The 21,429-nt window shown below is 45.8% G+C and overlaps 1 protein-coding gene across 1 annotated transcript in view; it reads left to right on the top strand.

Annotated features, from left to right (window-relative positions):
* Positions 1-2,980: 2,980 nt before the first annotated feature.
* KLF15 (KLF transcription factor 15) overlaps positions 2,981-21,429 on the top strand; it is a 29,035-nt gene continuing 10,586 nt past the window's right edge. Inside the window, exons 1-2 of the mRNA XM_066617635.1 lie at positions 2,981-3,260; positions 14,298-15,395. Of these exons, the coding sequence (XP_066473732.1) occupies positions 14,353-15,395 (1,043 nt within the window). The 5' untranslated portion in view covers positions 2,981-3,260; positions 14,298-14,352. The remainder of the gene's footprint in view (positions 3,261-14,297; positions 15,396-21,429) is intronic.

Raw genomic sequence — 21,429 nt, 5'->3', positions numbered from 1 at the left:
TAGGGACAGTACAGCATGCTGGCCCAACAGTTAAGAAGATGAACTCTAAATAGTCATTTACATGGATACCAGGAGTCAAGGTTCCCCCCTCAATTGCTATCTCTAATATTGGTCTGAATCTTCTTGTGTTTTTGATCCTGAATAAATGATAGGCCCAATCCGATCCAACTTTCCAGTGCTACTGCAGCCATGTGCTGCATCCTGTGATGGCGAGAGCAGTCATGGAGGCCTCTTCAAGATAAGGCAATATTTCTTCCCTTACTTTGGTGCTGCATTGTGACTGCATCAGCACTGGAAAGTTGGATAGGATTTGGCCCACAGTTACTCAGAATTTTCTCAACCTTCAAACAGGTATCAACCTGAATAAAGGCTGCACAATCAGGCTGGGTGAAGGGATGTGTGCGTGAGGTGACAAACACCTGCCTTGCTAACCTGGAGCCTGCACCCCACATCAAGCTGTAAGCCAGTACTGAGCCACAATCAACAGAAGACAGTGCACATCACAAGTTGTGATGATGAGTATTGGAGGGGCATATAGGAAATTAGCAGCCCTTAGCAGCTTAGGGGGCAATTTTCATTGGGAACACTGTGCATGTGGGGGAGGGCTGAACCCACTCAGTTCATGCCATCGTCCCAAGTTGGATCAGGGCCCACTGCAGTTGCTATCTAAAAGGCAGGCAAAGGACAAAGGAAAGGCAAAGATGCATTTAATGTCACGTCTAGTTTGAGCCTAAAAAGAATAGTTTGTCCCCCCAAAAAGGAAATGTGTGCTGTGAAGATTTTTTCCTCTTTGTGACATAAGTGATTCACAATGACTGAGTCATCAAATGTGATTTCCTTTGCTGGATTTGTAATATGCACAAACTGCTCCCTGTGTTGTACCTTAGTGTATATCAGCAGGCCCAGCGTAGGAAGAAACAGGAACAAAGAATCATGGGACAGACTGTGCTTTTTGATCAGAAACTATGTAGCATGGGTGATGCTGAGCTGGTGCTGCTCCATGCTTGCTGCAGAGGGTGACGCTTTGATCATACCTCTTTGCAATACAGATTGCATCAATTGTCTGTATACATTGCATACAGATTGCATACGGATTGTCTGTACATCAATCAGCTGCCGAAGCACAATGAACTGCTTGAACTGCATTCCTGCCACTTTCACACTGGGTATGTTGTTGGCATTTGACACACAAACAAGAAAATTGTAGCCAAGGCGTTGGACACATAAACCATGTTAAAGCTTAAGGGCCCAATCCTATCCAACCTTCTCTCACTATTGCAGCCATGGGGTGTGCAATGCATCCTGCAGTAGGGATGTCAACTGTCAATTGTCAAAATGTCAATTGTGCCTAGAACTTTAGACAGTTGAAACTAATGGAACATTATGACTTCGGCTGCAATCCTAACTACACTTTCCAGTGAGTAAGACCCATTGAACAAAATAGGACTTACTTCTGAGTAGACCTGGTTAGGACTGTGCCCTTAGTAGTTCGTTTCTAAGCATGTTCACACAGATGTAAGTAAGTTTCTCTGAACTCAGTGGGATTTAATCCCTAGTAAATTTGCAGAGGAGTGCAGCCCTTATCCCCCCCCCACTGTTCTCACACCCTTACCTGGGTGTTGAACACAGAGGGACTCATTTCTGATAAACACCCTTAAACATGCTTAAGGAAGGAAGGGAGCTTTGAAGGTTACCTACCAGCCTCATCCTGTACTGCTCCTCTGTTTTAGCTGGATCATGCCTTCCATAGCTTTCTATAAACAGTAGCTAAGGAGGGCGTAATAAAGTAAGAGGCTGGCTGGTCCCCTCTGACCTCTCTGTAATTGGAGCACTGCTAAAGCCTTGCTTTGTGAGCTTGGTGCCATTTCTCAGTCCCCAACCCCTTGCATGGCCTGTATTATGCTACTTGAGTCACTGTTGTGTTCTACACTTGGCATGTGCTCTTCATCTGATAACACTGGAATGTTTATCATTCGGTTTTGCTTGAAATCACCACTCATGAGTTAATGTTATGTACCTCTTGCATCATTTTCAAACTGCAGCCATTGAGAACAGTTTCACAGGCTGCAGGCAGGGGATTGAGCTACCTAAAATGGCTAAGGCAGAGCAATCCCTCTGCAGTAACTACTCCCAGCATGCAACCACACTTTATTATTAACCCACTGCAAATGACAGTGGCCAACATCATTTATGGGCTTTCAGAAAAAAATTATCTAAAGACTTCTATTCCATGTTTTACTCCTAAAAAATACCACCACTCCCATCTATCAGAAATTGGGGGGTGGGGAGAGACCAGGCTTCAAATTGCAATATACACGCTTACTGGATAACTGATGGGCCAGTCAGCCCAGTCTCTCAGCCTGGCCTACCTCACAGGGTTGCTGTGAAGAAGGACAAAACCATGCAGGCCACCCTGAATTCCTTGTTGGAAAGGCAGAATATAATTGAGTTCATAAGGTGAGAAAGTGCATTCTTCCCAAAGAAAGAACAATCTGCTCAGGTGCCCATAAATAAACAGGTGTGCTTTGCCTTGGAATAAGGAGAAACTTGTAGCCACCGAGTTTTCAATTCCTGAAGAGAAAGCAGAACAAACTAGAGGGGGACTTTGTCCATGTGCTTTCTTCCAGGCGAGAACCTCCAAACTCAAGCATGCCGAAGGGATTTCTACCACCTGATCTTCTTTGCTATGGCTCAGAGATGGAGTAAGCAGAGAGAAGAAGCCAAACATTCCTTCCTGGGCTTTGTTGGCTTTGATACAGTCATGGGGGGGGGGGGGAGAGAGAGAGCACAGGATTGGGGCACAGAGAGAGAGACTTAGATGCCAGATGCTTCCATTGACGACAAAACCTCAGGCCAGCCTCCTGCCGTCTCCTTGGCCAATCAGGGGGCCAGTTTGGGGCGAGCCTCCTTCAAGCCTTCCCCTGCCTTCACTGTGATCACCTCCCTGGCAGTCATGTGATGGGGATATAGTACTATGCGAGGAGAGCTAAAGGACACATCACCAGCCCGGTTGCTGGTCGCAAAGCGGGACCCCGTTGGCCTGCAGGCAGTTCTCAAGGGCAACGCTCGAGATCCTCATCGTCCTGGGGGCAAAATTTGGGGGTGATTGATTTTTATTTTTTTTTTAGCCTTGATTTTTCTTTTCATGTCAAGAGGAGCCTCTGCGTGTCGGGATCATTTTGAAATTTAAATTTTTGGGGGGTGTTCTGCCCCCCCTTTCCCCACGCACCCCCACCCCGGGTGTTGGCAGAAAAGTTCAGGTAAGAAACAGATGGCACCACTGTGACCCTTGAAGGTAGAGTGTTGGGAAGGGGGGGGGGGTCTTGCGAAGGAATCCGAAAGCATTCGTGCTCCGTGGGTGCAGGTGTCGATCGCCTGGATCGCTCGAGATCCGGTGGCTCCCAAGGGACATGGGTGTCTTGGAGGGGGATCGCTGTTTTCAGAATCCCGGGGACGGGGTGGAGCGCATGAAGGGCAAGAGGAGAGCCGTGTTTGCCAACACAAATGGAGGCAGGACGCGGTGTGCGTGTTCAAGTGTTCACACTGAGCGTGTGAGTGGAGGATTGGGGGGGGGGATCCAACACGGATCCCTCCCCAAGGACCAGCCCCTCGCCCATCCATTCCGAGGCATTTCGACCTCCAATTTTTGTCGGAGAGGCGAGTTTTGGAGCAGGGCACCAGACGTGCTTTCCCACCATATGTTAAGGCGGAGTGGTGCAGGGTTCCCACGAGCACGGCGGAAGACCCGTGCCGCCTTTTCCCGCTTCCTATTTCGACCCACCACACCGGAGTTCTGTTTCTCTCTCAACCCCACGCTCTGCTCCCAGAGATCCGTAGTACCCCCCTTTCCCTGGGTCCGATGCCCCCTTCCGCCTCTCTCGGCCTGACTTGCAGACTCACAGCCCAATCCTATGCATGTCTACTCAGAAGTAAGTCCCATTAGTGTCAGTGGGGCTTACTCCCAGGAAAATGTGGACAGGATTGGGCTGTAAATTCCTTCCAGCAGGTTCAAAAGTGGCTCCACTTCATTTCCAAGCCTTTCTCTCTCCCCCCCTTTCCCCCCTGCCTCCCTCTTTCCACAATGGCACCCCCCACAGTGTTGTAACACAACCACATGACTTTAGGCCAGCCATTTTTCAACCACTGTGCTGTGGCACACTGGTGTGCCGTGGATGGTCTGCAGGTGTGCCGCGGGAGTTTGGAGGAGGATCATCTGTTAGTTGGGCCACTGGGGGACGCGAGCCCCTGGTGTCAGTATGCTGTGCCTTGTCAATGGTCCAAAAACTGATGGTGTGCCTTGACAATTTCAGTGCCTTGTCAGTGTGCCATGAGATGAAAAAGACTGAAAAACCACTGCTTTAGGCTAAATGGACGTGGCCACTGCAGATGGGGGGGGGGGTACAGCAACATGGAGTGTCTCAGCTGACAGCGATGGGTTAAAGACACCATGGTTGTCAGCCTCAGAAAAATAGAGAACATGACCAATCAGGCATGGGGCTGCACTTTTAAATAGACTCACTGACATATGAGAGCTTCTGAGTTAAGAAGGACCTTCCATCAGAGGAAGAGTTCTGTGTAGTTCAAAAGCTTGCACATTCTTACACCAGTGGTCATGGAACTAATAAAAGGTATTGCATTACTTCTTTGGGCAGTCACCCATAGAATCTAATGGTTGAAAGTGGCCCTATATCATGTGCTCAGCGCAAATCCTACTCTAAATACCCTATATCTTAAGTACTCTATACCCAAAGATCTTTATTGAACTTCTTCTTCAAAGTCTCTAAAGAAAGGTATTCTCTCGTCTTTCTAGAGCAGTTATTTTCAACCTTTTTTCATCTCACACTGGCAAGGCGCTAAAATGGTCAAGGCACACCATCTGTTTTTGGACAATTGACAAGGTGCACTGTGCTGTCAGTGGGGGGCTCACATCCCCCAATAGCCCTACTAATAAATGACCCTCTCCCAAATTCCCACAGCACACCAGTGTACCATGGCACAGTGGGTGAAAATGGCTGTTCTAGAGAGTCTAGGGCTGTTTCACATGTGAAAAGTCTTCCTCATGGGTGTAAGGGGCAAGAAACTTGAGAGTGGGCTAATTTTGCCACATATAAAATGCCGTGGCTTCTGAGCATGTGGTAAAGAAGAAGATACTGGTGTGACTTTTCACACAGGATGTCAAACTCAGGTGTTTACTTTCCTCCCCTATACCTATGCGAGGGGGAGAACCCATGTGTGAACTGGTGAAATGTCATATAAATGGAACTCCCAGGATTAGTATGTGCTCCTTTCTGCTCCCCGGATTCTCTCCTTGCTTGCTGCTTCGGGATCACATACACCTGTATTTTGGAAGCCACTGTAGAAAGCAACCCAGTTCAATTACAATCCAGCTGCTCAAAACCTATAGCTTTTGAACCTATAGTCAGGGCTTTTTGGGAAGGTGGCGATGGGAAAGAACTTGCAGCAGCAGCAGCAACAGGAGAAGCCAGCTGTGTGTTTTGCTCTGCTATGGCTGTTATGGTCATGTTGAAAGGAGAAGAGAGAGAGAGAGAGAGAGAGAGAGAGAGAGAGAGAGAGATGGTTCCTGTGGGGTTACTGTCGGTCATTCTGAACTTCAGAGGCCAAAGGGAGGGAGCAGAGAAGACCGAGCATGGCCAGCAAGAGCACATTCAGGCAGCAGTCCCTTTAATACCCAGCCTTGTGAAGCTGAGGTTGGGCTTAAACACACACTTGGCTATTTAGAGGAAGCCAAACAATCCCCTGCGAAACCACAGGCTGATTCTTGCAGGGATATGAAATGGATCCCTCTCTGGGGCTCCGGCTCCCCCCCTCCTGTGCCTACTGCAATGAATTGCAGGGCTTTTATCCATTCAGGGCCCTGATAGATTAGCAGAGACAAGCTTGTTGGGGCTGCCTGTATGTGACCAGCATGAACGGCCATGTGGAATGTGCACAACCCCAGAGAGCTGCGGATTAAACTGTGCTGGCCATTATACCTGTAAACAAAGTCTTTCCTCCTTCAGAAACTTGAAGAGAATGGAAGTATTTGAAGCCAATTGGCTGTGGACAAATAAAGGGAGGGCTTACTCTTCCCTCTCTCCCTTCCTGCAGAAATTCAGGCACAGCTGTGAAAAGGGGGCCCATTGTGAACGAGATGGCACTGGGGGTCTTGTAGACATTCTTCCTAATCGCCTCCCGCTCACTTATTGCCAGGGATCTTATTACCAGTCTCATCTCAACACTGTTGTACTCTACATTTCTAATTGGAACATTGTGTGTGAGAAGGGGGCAGTGGGTTCTGGGTAAAGACAAAGGAGAGAAGATGGGGGGGGGGAGTATGAAAAGAAGCTAGAAGCTTCTTCATGACCCCCATAGACAGCCTTTTACAGTTCCCTTGGTTTCTTAAAATCTTCTCTCTCACCATGAGATCTAGAAACTTGCCCTGTGGTTTGAAGTGAAAGACAGCAGTTGCAGGAATCGAGAGCAGCAGTTTTTCAACCTTTTTCATTTCATGGCACACTGACGAAGTACAAAAATGGCCAAGGCACACAGTTTCTTTTTACATTTGACAAGGCACACCATGCTGGTGGTGGTGGGGGAACGCATCCTCCAATAGCCCACTAATAAATGACCCTCCCTCAAACTCCTGTGGTACATCTGCAGACCATTTGCGGCACACCAATGTGCCACAGCACAGCACATTGGTTGCAACTCGCTGATCTAGGGGCTGACTGGTGATTGCAAACATGCAGTAAGCGACAGATGCAAAAATTAACACACCTATCATGGTGCGCTCACAGACCATGTATGGGTCTTAAATGGGAGACTGGCTCACTTATATGGTCATATGCTCTGCAGAGGAAAGCTTTTGATCAGGAAAGCTTTTCTTGCAGCGTTTAAAAGCATAGTTTTAAATCAGCCTGAAAGGAGATGACAATAAAGGATTACTATTACTATAAGTTCATTTACAGTGTCCCTTTTATGCCAAGCCACACAACTAAATATCTGATGGGGTTCTAAGGCTGCAATCATATGCACACCTACCTGGGAGTGTGTATAGTGCCCTACTGAACTCAGTGGAGTTTACTTCTGAGTAAACATGCATGGGGCCTAGGCTGGCCAGGGTCGGGGTGGAAGACAAGATTGCTCTCCCTGCCACAGATTCCCCAGATACAGAACTTTAGTTGTCTCCAAAGGAGAACATGGGGAAGGGATTTAATGATGGTGCTTGGTCACCCAAGCCTTTGAAACCTCAAGCCTGCTTTGGTTGGCATGGCCCTGCTTCTTCATCTATATAGTCCCATCCTGGCTTCTAGAGTGTGATGGAATGTTGGGAACTGGCATGTATCCTTTGAGTGGCTAAACTGAGTCTAGAACAGGGGTGCTCACACTTTTTTGGCTCAAGAGCTACTTTGAAACCCAGCAAGGCCCGGAGATTTACAGAGTTTTTTTTACAATGTTCGCGCCATCATAACATATAACATTTATGTGTACAATGTATGTTGGTGTACCTTGAGCCCCACTGAGTATAACAGGACTTACTCCTGAGTAGACATGCCTAGGATTAGGCTGTGAGGCTGCAATCCTAGCCACACTTACCTGGGAGTAAGCCCCATTGAGTACAATGGGCCTTACTCCCGGCGTTTCCTCCCAGAGGCACCTGAAGGGGGGGGTCGGCACTCCGCGATCTACTCATTTTGCCTCACGATCTACCGGTAGATCGCGATCTACCTATTGAGCACCCCTGGTCTAGAACATGATGTCTTGCCAGTGGCCAAATACATAGTGAAGCAGAGACTTCAGTGTAGGTGGTTTCCTTGCCAAAACTCAACACTGTGGGTGCCGCTCCGTGCTGGCACTTGTTTGTGTGCATTCCCTGTATGAAAACAATGGCATTTGCATGTTGAGTGAGTTTGCGATGCTTGGAATTTCTGGGCCATCATGTTCCAGTGAATTCATGCAAGGACTTTCTTAGAAGGCACACTGATTATGTCCCAAACTGGCGTGCACATAATGCAAACAAATATCTGTACATTATATTTGTGTAATCTGCATAGTAAGAAGGATGTGGATTTAGGCAGTTATTTTGTATCAAGGAGAAAAGATGTTGGTATGGTAACCTTGGAAAGTAGACAGCATATCTGTGGCTGTTTATAAAGCCCCCAAACAAGCTGACAGCAAGAAAGCGACAGGGCATCCCCCCTTCAGTGCATTCAGCATCTCCTGGAGTGATAAGCAGCTCAATGTTTTGCATAGCTTTGTGATTGCTCTTCTGAATGCTTCCTCTGAAATATAGCAGTACGCTGACGCAGAGCACATTTAAGGCCCTTCTAATATTTACCTGGTGACCTAACTAGGCAAGTTGAGCATAACAAAACTTCAGCAGCAAGGAATTGACACTGCACTAACCCTGCAGAGGCCTGGGGACCCAGTGTGTGCTGTGAAACACTTGATGTGCTTCGCTCCAGCCTTGGCTGCATTTCAGCTGCAGATAAAAAAGAATGTATTCACTGATAAACTCTTGGGGGCAGGCCTCAGAAAATACTTGAAAATACTTTTGTTGTTAAATAACTGCAACTTTATTGTCTAATTATTACATATTTCTTTGAGAATCTTGAGTCAAAGGAAGCCTTGGCCCACTGGTGGGAGAGTGATTAATCACACACATTCCACCAATACCCAGAATTCCCTTTGACTTTGGGAATCATCTTTGACTAAGATGATTACGGGGCTGGGGCACCTTCCTTATGAGGAAAGGCTACGGCGTTTGGGCCTCTTCAACCTAGAAAAGAGACGCCTGAGGGGGGGACATGATTGAGACATACAAAATTATGCAGGGGTTGGACAGAGTGGATAGGGAGATGCTCTTTACACTCTCACATAATACCAGAACCAGGGGACATCCACTAAAATTGAGTGTTGGGCGGGTTAGGACAGACAAAAGAAAATATTTCTTTACGCAGCGGTGTGGTTGGTCTGTGGAACTCCTTGCCACAGGATGTGGTGCTGGCGTCTAGCCTAGACGCCTTTAAAAGGGGGATTGGACAAGTTTCTGGAGGAAAAATCCATTATGGGGTACAAGCCATGATGTGTATGCGCAACCTCCTGATTTTAGAAATGGGCTATGTCAGAATGCCAGATGCAAGGGAGGGCACCAGGATGAGGTCTCTTGTTAGCTGGTGTGCTCCCTGGGGCATTTGGTGGGCTGCTGTGAGATACAGGAAGCTGGACTAGATGGGCCTATGGCCTGATCCAGTGGGGCTGTTCTTATGTTCTTATGACTTCAGCAATAGCTTTGGTAGGGCAAGGAAAGTGGCATTAAGAACTCACAGATATCTACTGACCTATGCGCTTTTTCACAGTTCCCCTTTGCCTCATGTTCATGTTTCTTCATTGAAACGTTCATTGAAACAGCATTGATTTGTGCCATATGGGTATGGAAACCTAAGATGACGAACAGCTGGCCCTTTAGTAGAAAGCACACTCATGATTTGCAGATGTTTATGCTTATTCCTCCTTTCTCTTATATCCTGATTTAAGGACCATATTTTTCAGAATTATTGAAATAATGTTTAGTTTTCACTGATTGAAATTGTAGCTTCCAAGATGATGAGGACAGCAGAAAACACACACCAAGAGATTCCATTTGTCCACCCAGCTGCATTTCTTTCCCTCTACCTCTTGCACATACACCTTTCCTTCAAAAATCCTGTTTGTATAGCAGCCTGGCACCATCGTTGTTTGCTGCAGTCCACACTCCAGCTGCAATCCAACACAAAGGGACATCCATGGCATTGATATCAGCCAGTTTAAGTATGCCTAACTCTGTGCTGGACTGTGGCAGTAAAAGCCAATAAGAGACATACATCCCCAAACTCTGGGGGACATATGGTAGACAAGCACCAGGGATTGGGTCTGCCTGACTATGAAGCTGGTTGAGGTAGTTTCATCAGGTGTTAGTGCAGGTTTGGTTTGCCACCCAGGTCTACTTGCCTGCCCGCCTCCTCTGCTCCTCTTTGTCTTTCTCCCTGGATTTGGAAAGGAAGAAACGGGGCAGAAGAGAAAGTGTGGAGGAGAAGAGAGGTCAAGGTAAGGGGGATGGCATTTGGCATAGCAAGACACTGGACCTCAGGATGGTGGCATTTGGTGTTTGCGCCAGCCCAAGTCTAGGAACTGCTATTGGCCACCTCCCTCCACTTACGGTATATCTCTTCTTTGCTTTGTTTTTTCTTCCTCTGTTGTTTTACTGCAATTTTACTGTTTTTTAATTGTGAAGTTTATTGTGGATGTTGCAAGTGGTTTTGTACACAGGAAAAGGGGGGCTATACATATTTTGAATAAATAGCCGGAAGCAAAACAGCCTCAATGAATTAACAAGTGTGCCCTGAATGAACAGCCCCCAAAGACTGAAATTGTCCCCGCTAGTTAATCAAGTAATAGCCCAATCTTATTAGGCTAGAACGAGTGGTCCTAAGGCGTGATGCCCTTTATGGCTGTCACAAAACATGAGACTCCATTTAGTGTGGCCTGGCTGCCGGTACAAGCAGAGAGCAGCGAGTCCACACACCAGTGGCTGGACGGTGCTCATCAGTGCCAGCAAGTCAGTACAGTAGGAGGAAGGAATGGAATGCAGCGGGGAGTGGGATGAATGGGGTTGGAAGGGGCAGGAGGGCAGGAAGGGGGCAATATTGGCAGTGGCAGCAGCAGCACTGCCCATATCCCCCTTCCTGACTTCAATTCCCTGATTCAGTTCATATGGACTTGCATCAACAAAATCACTGGCACAGGTCTGAGTAGACCCAGCAGGCTAGTGCGGGTTTACCCTGGGGCAAGGGAAAAAATATTCCCTTACCTCAAGGAGACCTTCAAGGCTTGAAACACTCCTGTGGGATACAGCACATTTCATCGCCGCAGCTGCATCACCATGTGAAGAGATGTAGGATTGGGCTCTAAAGCTCTAGTCTAGCTGATAAATTTGCCGATTAAACCGATTAAACCTTACAGTACCAGGGATCAAACTGTGGCATAAACTCTGAGTCAGAATGTGGTTTGCAATGTCAGTCGGCACATAACTATGAGGATCACTTTTACTTCTTACAGTGATTACAGGCGAAAGCCACAGAACATGGGTTGTAACCTATGTTTGAACTTCCTCCTATTTGATGCACGCGTGCATTTCATAAGGTGTTGTCAGTTGACAGGAAGAGATGACTGACCTGTGTGTAAATCAGGAAAGTGTACAATTTCGCAGGCCAACAAATGTCTTTTCTTCCGAATTAACTGTCCATGTCCCGCATCCTCCCCCCCTCCCGCCTTGCATCAGTCAGGAAGCTGTATCTCGAAGAAATGTGCTTGTTACTCATTCTAGCTTCCTGTGGAATGTTAATGGACTGGTGCTGATGGAGCATGTGAGAGAAAGCGCGCAAAATGCCTCTTGCGGTATTGGCTGCTGATCGCATGCATGGATTTTATTTCCTAAAGTGGAACAAAACAAAGATTAAAGGAGTGATCCACAGGCAGAAAAGGTTGATAATACAAGGTTAATAAGCATCTTTTGCTTCTCCCCTCGATAATGTAGACAGCTCAGGGCAAAGTAGCCAGAGTAGCAGTAGCAGGAAAGGCTCATGTGAAAAATGGCATTGTGCAAAAGGCATGTTTGGTATCTCCTTCATGTTAGACCACATGCCTTTTATTACAGCACACATGTTGTTTTTTTTCTCTCTCTCCCAGATCAAATGACTTGCCTCCACAGTCCACATACCTTTCCCTGAAAGAGTTGCCTTCTTAAGCATATGCACCAAGCTCTGTTTTCAATCAGTCACCTTGACCAGAACGAATAATTGTGGAGTGAGGTAGGCCCCAAGCAGTGTCGTCTTCCTTCCATAGTTGAAGCGTAAGCTGTAGACGCAGCGCTGCCTCTTGTGAAAGTGACTGACAGCAGAAGGCTATGTTCAGTACATGTTTTTTCCCCAAGGGACCTGAAAAGAAAAAGGCTTGCCTGAGTATGGGAAATTAGCATTTCAGGCCTTTCCAAGGCTAAATTAATCGAGGCATGCCAGCATGCAGCATAATACGCTCGCTCACAATGCTTTGGCATCTGAAGCCAGAATGAGATGCCCGTTCTAATGAGAGGCATCCAAAGAATGCCTTTAGAAGCTGGCTTGTGATTTGCGCTCATCCCGAGGCAGTGTTCTCCAACGATAGGCAGCAAGATGTGCTGAAGTGACGTCACACTGGATTTGGGGACTTGCCAAGTTTCGCTAGCTAGAGGCAAGCATGGATAGCAATCACATGACCATTGGATTTTGTGGTGTTGCTGGTGGAGAAACGGGACAGTTGAAAATCTGATCTCTTTCAGGTGGGGCTGAAATTCTAACTCAAGAGGAAAGAGGGTCCTATGGACCATTTTGGGGACATAACTTATGCATGTGCATAATGCACAGGAGCCCCAGAATATACCTATGTATGATATGACCAATGGCTTAGCTAATGATCATGTAGCCCGGTGCCGTGCTCAAAATGATGCCCTGGAAGTGATGTCACAACTGGAAGTAGCATCACACCTGGGTTCTTTAAAAAGTGAAAACGGGGAAAAACCCACCTCCTCCCCCAGCAGCTTACTGCACTTGCTCTGTCACTTCCCCCCAGTCAGTGGCATAGGTATCCAGCTGCTATCTAGGGTCAAAGAAGATTTTGTATCCCCCCATGACAAAATCAAATTTAATTAATTAAGTAAATAAATAAAAATTGTGCCCCTTATTGGTTAGAGACCCTGTGCTGGGGTGAAGAGGGACAGTTATTCTCCCCTTGCGAAATAAAGAGGAGCACCACTTGAAAATGTGTCTCTTTACCCAGTTAGCAGAGGTAACTGTATTTTGATACATGGAAATGAGAGCCGACTCATATTAACACCTTACTGGTTCCATGCTGTATCATAATGACATTTCATTGGCTCGCAGAACAATCTGTCTCATAGGTCAGTTTTGTTAAAAAATATTCAGTTTTTGTTCCATAAAGCAGTTGTGTTTTCATTTTCTGGTTAATTGGCCATAACTTCTGATAGCAAACAGTTATTCCAATGTGGTTTATTTAATTACATTCTGTATTAAATTACCTTTCCAATGATATATAACATGATGGTTTTGTTCTTACATACCAAGGTTTTCACAATTTTGGCCACTAGTGTCAAACTCAGCTTGTTGCCCCCCTAAAATTTGTTGCCTGGTGCAATTGCTAACCCCTGCACCCCTTAGCTACACCACTGAATATGACAACACTCAATTATTAATATTATTGCTCACAGGCCAGCATTGGGCATTGAGCACACAAACCCAGACATAAGGCATAATACTGAGCCCTCAGGATGATAATTACTAGGTAGGTTGATACCACTTAGAGTGCAATCCTAACCAAATTTCCAGCACGGAGGTAAGGGGCAATGAAGCTCTGAGGTAAGAGAATAAAGATTCTCTTAACCTTGAGGAGGCCTTACAGCCCAATCCTATGCATGTCTACTGAGAAGTAAGTCCCATTAGCGTCAATGGGGCTTACTCCCAGGAAAGTGTGGATAGGATTGGGCTGTTAGTAGGCCAGGTCTACTCAGGACTATTCTGAATTCCACTCCTGCTCTCAAGTGAACTGATTTGCTGGGCTCTGGCATGGTAACTCATTTGTTCAGTGTGGTTTGAGGGCATGTAAGGAATGCATAGAGGATAATGGTGCTAGAAAACTTGATTCATTAATCTGGAGCAGAAAATCCTTCTAGTGGAATAACTGGGGAAGAGCAATCGATATTTTTAGATCCTACCACAGTGAGCCTTGCTTTAGGCTGATTAGCCTATATTTGTGTACACGAGAAAGTTAAAAATAAAACCAGCCCAGTAATGAACAGCCTGTTTGATATGGCGGTTTGGGGATGGTAAAAGTTTCAACAGTTTTCTCTGTCCTGATCCTTCAGCTTTGTCTCTAGGATTCAATGCTAAGTAAAAGTGACATGTTTCCTCTTTGCCAACAATCTTTTGGAAAGGAGGCTGTTATAAATCTAAAGAACACATAGTTGTGAAATAGTTTTTTTTCCGAGAGAATTCTTTTGCAAACATGTGGTGCAATCTTGGAAAAGGCTTTCAAGCAGTCAAGAAATCCTCATGGGTGATACAAGCAATATCAAAGCATGTAGCAACACGCGTACTCGGTGAGAGCTCTCAGCTAAGCCAACGACAGGAGCTTTGTAGTTTTAGCATAGCAAGATGAATGATTAAATTTGACTTCTGACTATCACTGTTTGTGTTTCCCCTATTCAGACTTTCCCTCTGTTGATACATGCTGGTGGGATCCCCATAAAGGGATTATCCAGTAATGGTGGATCACTTGCTTCCTGCGGACGAATCTTTCTCATCCACGAGGCTCCCTGTCGGATATTTTGGGGACATGGCGGCAATTGGGAGGTCATACCAAATGCTGCCTTCCCCCTTGTCCGAAGATGACAGTGATTCTTCCAGTTTTTGCTCTTGTTCCAGCCCTGACTCCCAGGTTCTTAGCTCAAGCTATGGGAGCTCATCGAGTGCCGAGAGTCAGGACAGTATCTTGGACTACTTGTTGTCCCAGGCATCTTTGGGAAACGGCCATGCTTCTTGGTGGGACAAAAGGAGACTGCAACCTATTGTGAAGGAGGAGCATTTTCAAGTGCCTGAATTCATGGTGGAGATGGATGACTCTGGACCATTTCAGCCCACCCTTGAAGAGATTGAGGAGTTTCTGGAAGAGAACATGCAGACAGACCTCAAGGAAGGGCCTAAAAGTGAGACCAAAGACATGAGATCTTGTGGCCAGATTACTGTGGCTTCCATACAGCAAAAAGACTACATGGCACCCAATATTAGTTTCAAAGATAGTAAAAGTGAACAGTCAAGCAGCACAACGGAAAATAGCCATGCATCAAATGGAGCCGTCTCTGTGGATGGAGGGATCCCAGTCATGCTTCAGATCCAACCAGTACAAGTTAAACAAGCACCAAATGGAAGTCCGAGTTCGCCAGGACCAGTGCAAGAGAACATTAAAATTGCGCAGCTCCTGGTCAACATCCAAGGGCAAACATTTGCACTGGTGCCACAGATTGTTCAGTCTTCAAACTTGAACTCATCTTCCAAATTTGTCCGCATAGCCCCAGTTCCAATAGCCGCAAAGCCTATTGGGCCAGGCGGTACGATCCAGGGACAAACGGGGGTTATCATGGGTCAAAAGTTTCAAAAGAACCCTGCGGCAGAACTCATTAAAATGCACAAATGTACTTTCCCTGGATGTACCAAGATGTACACCAAAAGCAGCCATTTGAAAGCCCACCTGAGAAGGCATACAGGAGAAAAGCCCTTTGCGTGTACTTGGCCTGGTTGTGGATGGAGGTTAGTATGGGGATTTGCTAGCAGACTGTGTTTCATCAATACTACCATTATTCCATATCGTTTATCAGCTGGCAATTGTGAACACCAGTCATTTCTGAACATTCTCTCAACCCTGGTGATTATTAGAATGAGTGAGAAAGTAACCAACTATGGCAAGTGATCTTAATTGTTGCATTAACAAAAAATTTGGTGGGTTCACCCATCTTTTCCTGAGCATCACACAGTGTATATCTGTAGAAATAGCTGTTTAGTGAATGGTTCAGCACAGATTCTGATTGCAAGTCAACAAAAAATCAGTATGACTGTGCCATCTGTTCTGCTTATTGGCTGGTGACGGGCCCACGTATTGAGAATTCTTGATGCGACTGGCATCCATGTCCTTCTCTATTGCAAGGTGAGTGAAAACGGCAGCTTGCAATGGGAAAGAAAAGTGTGGTGCTGTCCTTGGAAATAAGTAGCTGAGTACAAAATATCTCTGCCTGTCATCATGAAATGGCAGGATTAGTGAAAATGCCTCTAAAGCCTTTGACTTCTGCAATCTTAAGTGGTCAAGTGATCAAGAGTAGATAGACCAATAACTGCTTAATTGCCTAGTGGCATCCCAATGAGATGAGTGTGGCTCACCCTGGAATTATCATGACACCTCATTGGACAGTTGCCTTGACATACTTGGACAGCTTTATAAGCTTGATGGTCAGAATTTGCAATATTTCTCCAATTTGATTATGAACATTTGGAACCACTTTGTATTGAGTCAGACCATTAGTCTAACTAGCTCTTCATAGTATCCAGTGACTGGCAGCATCTCCCCAGGGCTTCCAGACTGGAGGCCTAGCCCTACCTAGAGATTAAACCTGGGATCTTCTGCATGCAAAGCATGTGTTGTACCACTAAGCTACAGGCCCTAATCCAGAGGTTTCAAGTCCGTTTCATACATATGGCGTTCATTTATGCCTATTGAGGGCTGGAAGTGATGGAATAACAGCCCAATCCTGATCTGCCTGCAGTGCCCAGGCTCGGCGGCTGCCACAGGAGCCTCCTTGGGAGAAGGGGACGTTTGTCCCCTTCCCCTGAGTAAGGGAAGCAACCCCGCAATGGGGCTACTCACTTTAGCGCCAACCAGAAGGTCGGCGCTGAAGTAAAGGCGCTCGTGTAGGGTGCCCTGGATCCTGTGGAGCCCAGCTCCGCGAATCCGCCTCTCTACCTCCCCCCGACACGCCTCCTGCCCGCCCCTGGCATGCCTCCCCCCTCCCCGGAACGCCTCCCCCACGCTCCCGCCTTCAGCAGCCTGGCAGTCCAGGAGACCGCCGAGCTGTGGAACCCGGGCGACTGCCGCGTGCTAGCCCAGCTCCGATTGGCGCTGGGCTAGCTCCGGTGGGAGCCTGGCGGTAAACCCTGCAAATGTGCCTTGTGGCACGTTTGTGACTGTGGTCCATGGCACAGAGCCCCATGTACTTGGGGGTGTCCTGTAGCCTGGGGGGGGGTCCTGAAGGCTTGCAGCCACCTCCATGACCCTCCGCATGGCTGTAGTGAGCTCCAATCTGCTATCAGAGCTCACTTCACGCAAACCAGAAGTGAGCTCTGATAGCCGATTGGAGCTAACCGCAGCCATACAGAGGGTTGTGGAGGGGACTACAAGCCTCCAGGACCCCCTGGGAGGCTGCAGGTCACCCCCAAGTATGTGGGGATGTCCCTGAGTTCCTGCATAATCATGATCGCTGCAGCGTTGTCAGGGCAACCCCCTGCTCCCGCCCCACAACAAGTTAGAGTGGTCCCAACATCCAAGTAGAACTTTGGGAACTGCTGTTTTAGAAAATTGTGGTAAGAAAAGGATTTGCAGTATTAGCATTTGTTAGACTGAATCTGACCTCTTGAGGCCTGGAGATGCCTCTCTTATCCTCTTATTTTTTTTCATTTTTTTTGAGGATATATTTTATTATGGCCACAAACAGGTTATGTTGAGTTTCCAAAGCATGGATGGTATGATTGAAAGTGTCAGGAGGACAGTGGGTGAACATTCAGTGAACTGAGTGGAGAACATTGAATTAATCATTCTCTTAAATATGCTACAGACCAAGGGATAACAGCCAAATGGGGTCCCCAGCTGTTGTGGAAGAGTCTATCTTTATGGGGTTTTCGTAAGGGCTGGATGTGGTCATTCAGTACTTCTGATCACCACAATCCACATACAGTAGGTCACTAGTCTGTGATAGTATGCTTTGGATGCACAGGCTAGAGGAGAAAGTCTAGGGCCAACTAGATTGTTCAATGGTGTCAATAATGCTAGTGCACAAGAAGAAGAACTTCTTTTTCCAGTACATCCTTTTCCCACTTCCCATGTTTCCACATAAGGGAGAAGTACTGCCCTGTTTTTGTATAAATATCTATAGAGTGCTTCTGTATGAACATGAGGCTCCTTTAAAATAGGAGTAGAGATGGTGGCCCTGTTTTCGGTTGATGTGGCAGAATGACCAAGTGTGCTTTCTTGCCATGTTACGATTAATAGATTAATTGAACAGAGAATCCACTTGCTGCATGTGTGACTGCTTATTTGAATGACATCAAACATATGATGGCCCACTGAGGGTTCAGTAGACCTCATAGTTTTGCTACCTGCCTGGGACTACAAACACAAGGAGGTACCAAATACCTCACTGGCTGCCAATGCATGGGTGTTGAGCTTCATCCAGGTTGTTGAGTCGTAAGGTGTGTCGACTTGGTATAGGCAGGGTCTATGTGTTGTCTATGAGTCTTTGACACTGTGGCTCTCCAGAACATTATTCTTATTCTTAATAAGAATGTTTATATGCTACATTTCAACAACAGAGTTTTCAAAGCAGTTTACATGGCAAAAGACTAAAGAAATGATTCCCTATCCCAAAGGGAATGCAGTCTAAACAGAAACCGAAGTGAGACCCCAGCAGCCACTGGGAGGAAGGCTGTGCTGGGACAAATAGGAACAGCTGGTCTCCTCCTGCTAAATGTAAGAGAGTGGTCATTTTGACAGGTATTTTTGTCTAGTTAGCAGGCATATTAGTCAGCGGAAATCTCCCACATGCCTCAACCAAGAGCTGGCTACAGATTCTGTGGATCATTGTATCTAGAAACTGTAAAATGAAAATAGTAATCCTTTGGATGGGTGCGGTGCAGGTAGTGTAGGGGGAGGTTCAAGGGGGTGTGCACCCCAACATTTTTGCATCTGCAGAGTACTTTTCTTATCTGTCTGTCTGAACTTTAGGAATTTACTTCTGTTTATGGTTTAGATTATTAAAGCATTAATGTGAAATAGACCATTATTTTTCTTTCATAAATTTAACATATGGAGCATAATTTGCCTATCCGGTAATGCACTTTGCACCTTCTGTTTCCAACCCCCCCCCCCCAATATTTTTCTCTGTAACCTCCATAGCCTTGAAGTTAATTTTGAGCCAGTACATAGTTCCTTGAATCAGCTGGTGTTCCCATTTAAATGCTCTAAGGAATGGTCAATTAGAAGACAGGACTCATGGAAATTCATAGATTTACTTCCTTTGCCTCTCCTGCCATTTGGGGACTTTTCTCCTGCTTCCAATAAATTGGTGGATGAAGCAGCAGTGGTCAAATGGCTGACAGAAGAAAAGGAAGGACTATTTGTGCAAGCAGCTAAATATAAAAATACAAAGCCAACTCAGGTAATTCGAGGATAATTTATGTTGTGTACAAAGAAGGTTTGTCACCGGCAACAAGTTGGCCTTGAAAGTTTCTTCTGATCATTCCTCATGGTTGGATCAGTGCACTTAGGCAGTCTTAAAACCTCAGTTTCATCCCACTTAAACCCTGGTGTAGTTCTGATCTCAGTCCAGATCTTTGCAACTGGAACTTGTTACCGAACGGAAGGAGTAGGTGGATGCACATTTTTCAAGAACTTGTTTCCTTCAAGTACACCTCTCTTTGATATGTGTCTGGGTCTCCAGCACATACTGTGTTTGATTGGCCAACAGAGCCCTGAATTACACAGTCTCCTTTTATCAGTGGAGAATGTTTACTTTTCAGAAGTTCAGAGAGAGCTGGGACCTCACATGACTGCACTGAGTACATCTGGAGCCTCTGTTCTTTTCCAATTTTCTTTATCATTCCAAATGAATGTACAAGTCCAAGATAATTTTGGTATTTTTCCTCCAGTCCTTTCCTTTCTACTTTGTGCCAGCTTGGGTAGGAATTCTTTTCTGAGCAAATGTGTTAAGTTTTTAAAAAATGGGCAGAAAGAGCAATTAAAGAAAATTTCCCTGGTGGACACATAACACAGGTATGGACAGGTTTAAAACTGTTCATACTTCTCAGTGGATGGTATAATGAAATTAAGACAATGGTCTTCAACCCTCTTCTGGGTTCTGCCAGTGGGTCCAATGTAGGGCTGTCACCTCTTGAAATAAAAGTGTTTGTGTCTGGGTGGTTTATGTGTATATACATATGAACATACCTAGGCAAGCAGAACGGACCATTTAGGTGACGATTGACTTTGCCAATTGGCAGTGGTTCTCCAGGGTCTCAACACAGTCTTTTCCAACCCAACCTGGAGATACCAGAAACTGAAACTGAGACCTTCTACATGGAAATCAGGTGCTCTACTCCTTAGACCCCATACCCTCCCCAGATCCCAGAGTGAGTACAGGAGGGGAGTCAGGAGGTGACACCCAGTCACCCACTTTTTTGGCAGGACTGGGGACACAACCCAGTGCAAAACCTGTCTATTTTAAAACAGATTGGTGGGGGGCAGAGATTGTTGTACCTGATAATTGCCTGTTCTGGAAAGTTCTGGCTAGGCTATTTTTTTTCTAGCTGGTTGGCAAGTTCTTATACCTCATCCTTCCACTCCTCTCATCTCTGCTTTGTAGATTCATGTGACACCCGTGCTTTGCTATGGTATTTAACTATTTTAAATTCATTTTGACTCCAATAAACTTTCCTTTGATTGCAATGAGCAATTGAAATTGAACACAACTACCCCATGACAGGCAATCATTGAAAGTCATGGTTCCATCAAATTTTTTTTTGCTTTATAAATGGTTATTTTTGTATTTCAAATTGGTTTTGTGTTATAGTAGCATAGTACCCACGCTTTGCAAAGGTATTCACAAAAGTAAAGGAAAACAAAGTAAGAAAAAGTATGTAGTTGGAATAAAGCAAAGCGTGTTGATGCAGAAAAATGATGAAATTAGAAATATAACGTTTGAAGAAGAAATAACAAAGAGAAGATTGTAGTGAAAAAAAAATTGCAAAAAATACCTGTGATCTTTGGTTCTCTACTTAAGGACCTCTTTGTGGACCACATTGGTGGCTCTCCCACCAATGAGGGAAGCAAGACTACGTCACACAACTCTTGAGCCAGTGCCCTCCCTAACTCTCGTCTCACTGGAACACAGGGATAAGCAGAGCAAGGGCTGGCGATAGGACAAGATCTCAGGAGAAAGGCTTGTCAAAACTAGGGGTAGCAGAACTTTGCATTGAGCCAGAAATACACCTCATTTACTGTTTAAACACTAAAATGACTGTTGTTTTTCTGTTACGTTGCTGTTACTACCCCTTGCAATACTTATTTTAAAAGGATTAGGTTAAAAGGGCCAACCTGGCCTCGGTTGCCATGTAAACCTCAGGCCTCTCTCAGGCAGTAGCATAGGGGGAAAAGCCAGCCAGGCCTAAGTAATTGGAAGAGTTCTATAATTCACCTCCAAATTAGGATTCACCCCTTTTGGGGGTTGATTAGAGCGAAATCCTGAATTACGTTTTTAAGCATTTGTATGAGTAACCTTTGTAAGCAAAAACCAAGTTGATATCTTATTGGGCCTAAGAGATATTGAGGAATCTGTGAAAACACATTTTACCCCTTTTCATCCCCTTAGGGGGTCAAATTTCTAAAAATTCGTTCTTTGTGGGTCTTTACATCATGGAAGGAATATACTCCCTGAACGTCATGTTTTCGGTCCAGGGGTTTGGGCTGGGTGTTGAGAAGCAGAGCATTTAGATATAAATTAGTCTCCAGTGTTCAATTCCTCAT

This window comes from Tiliqua scincoides, chromosome 2, assembly GCF_035046505.1.
Source record: "Tiliqua scincoides isolate rTilSci1 chromosome 2, rTilSci1.hap2, whole genome shotgun sequence".
NCBI classification, from domain to species: Eukaryota; Metazoa; Chordata; class Lepidosauria; order Squamata; family Scincidae; genus Tiliqua; species Tiliqua scincoides.
This window is presented reverse-complemented; position numbering and strand designations above follow the sequence as displayed.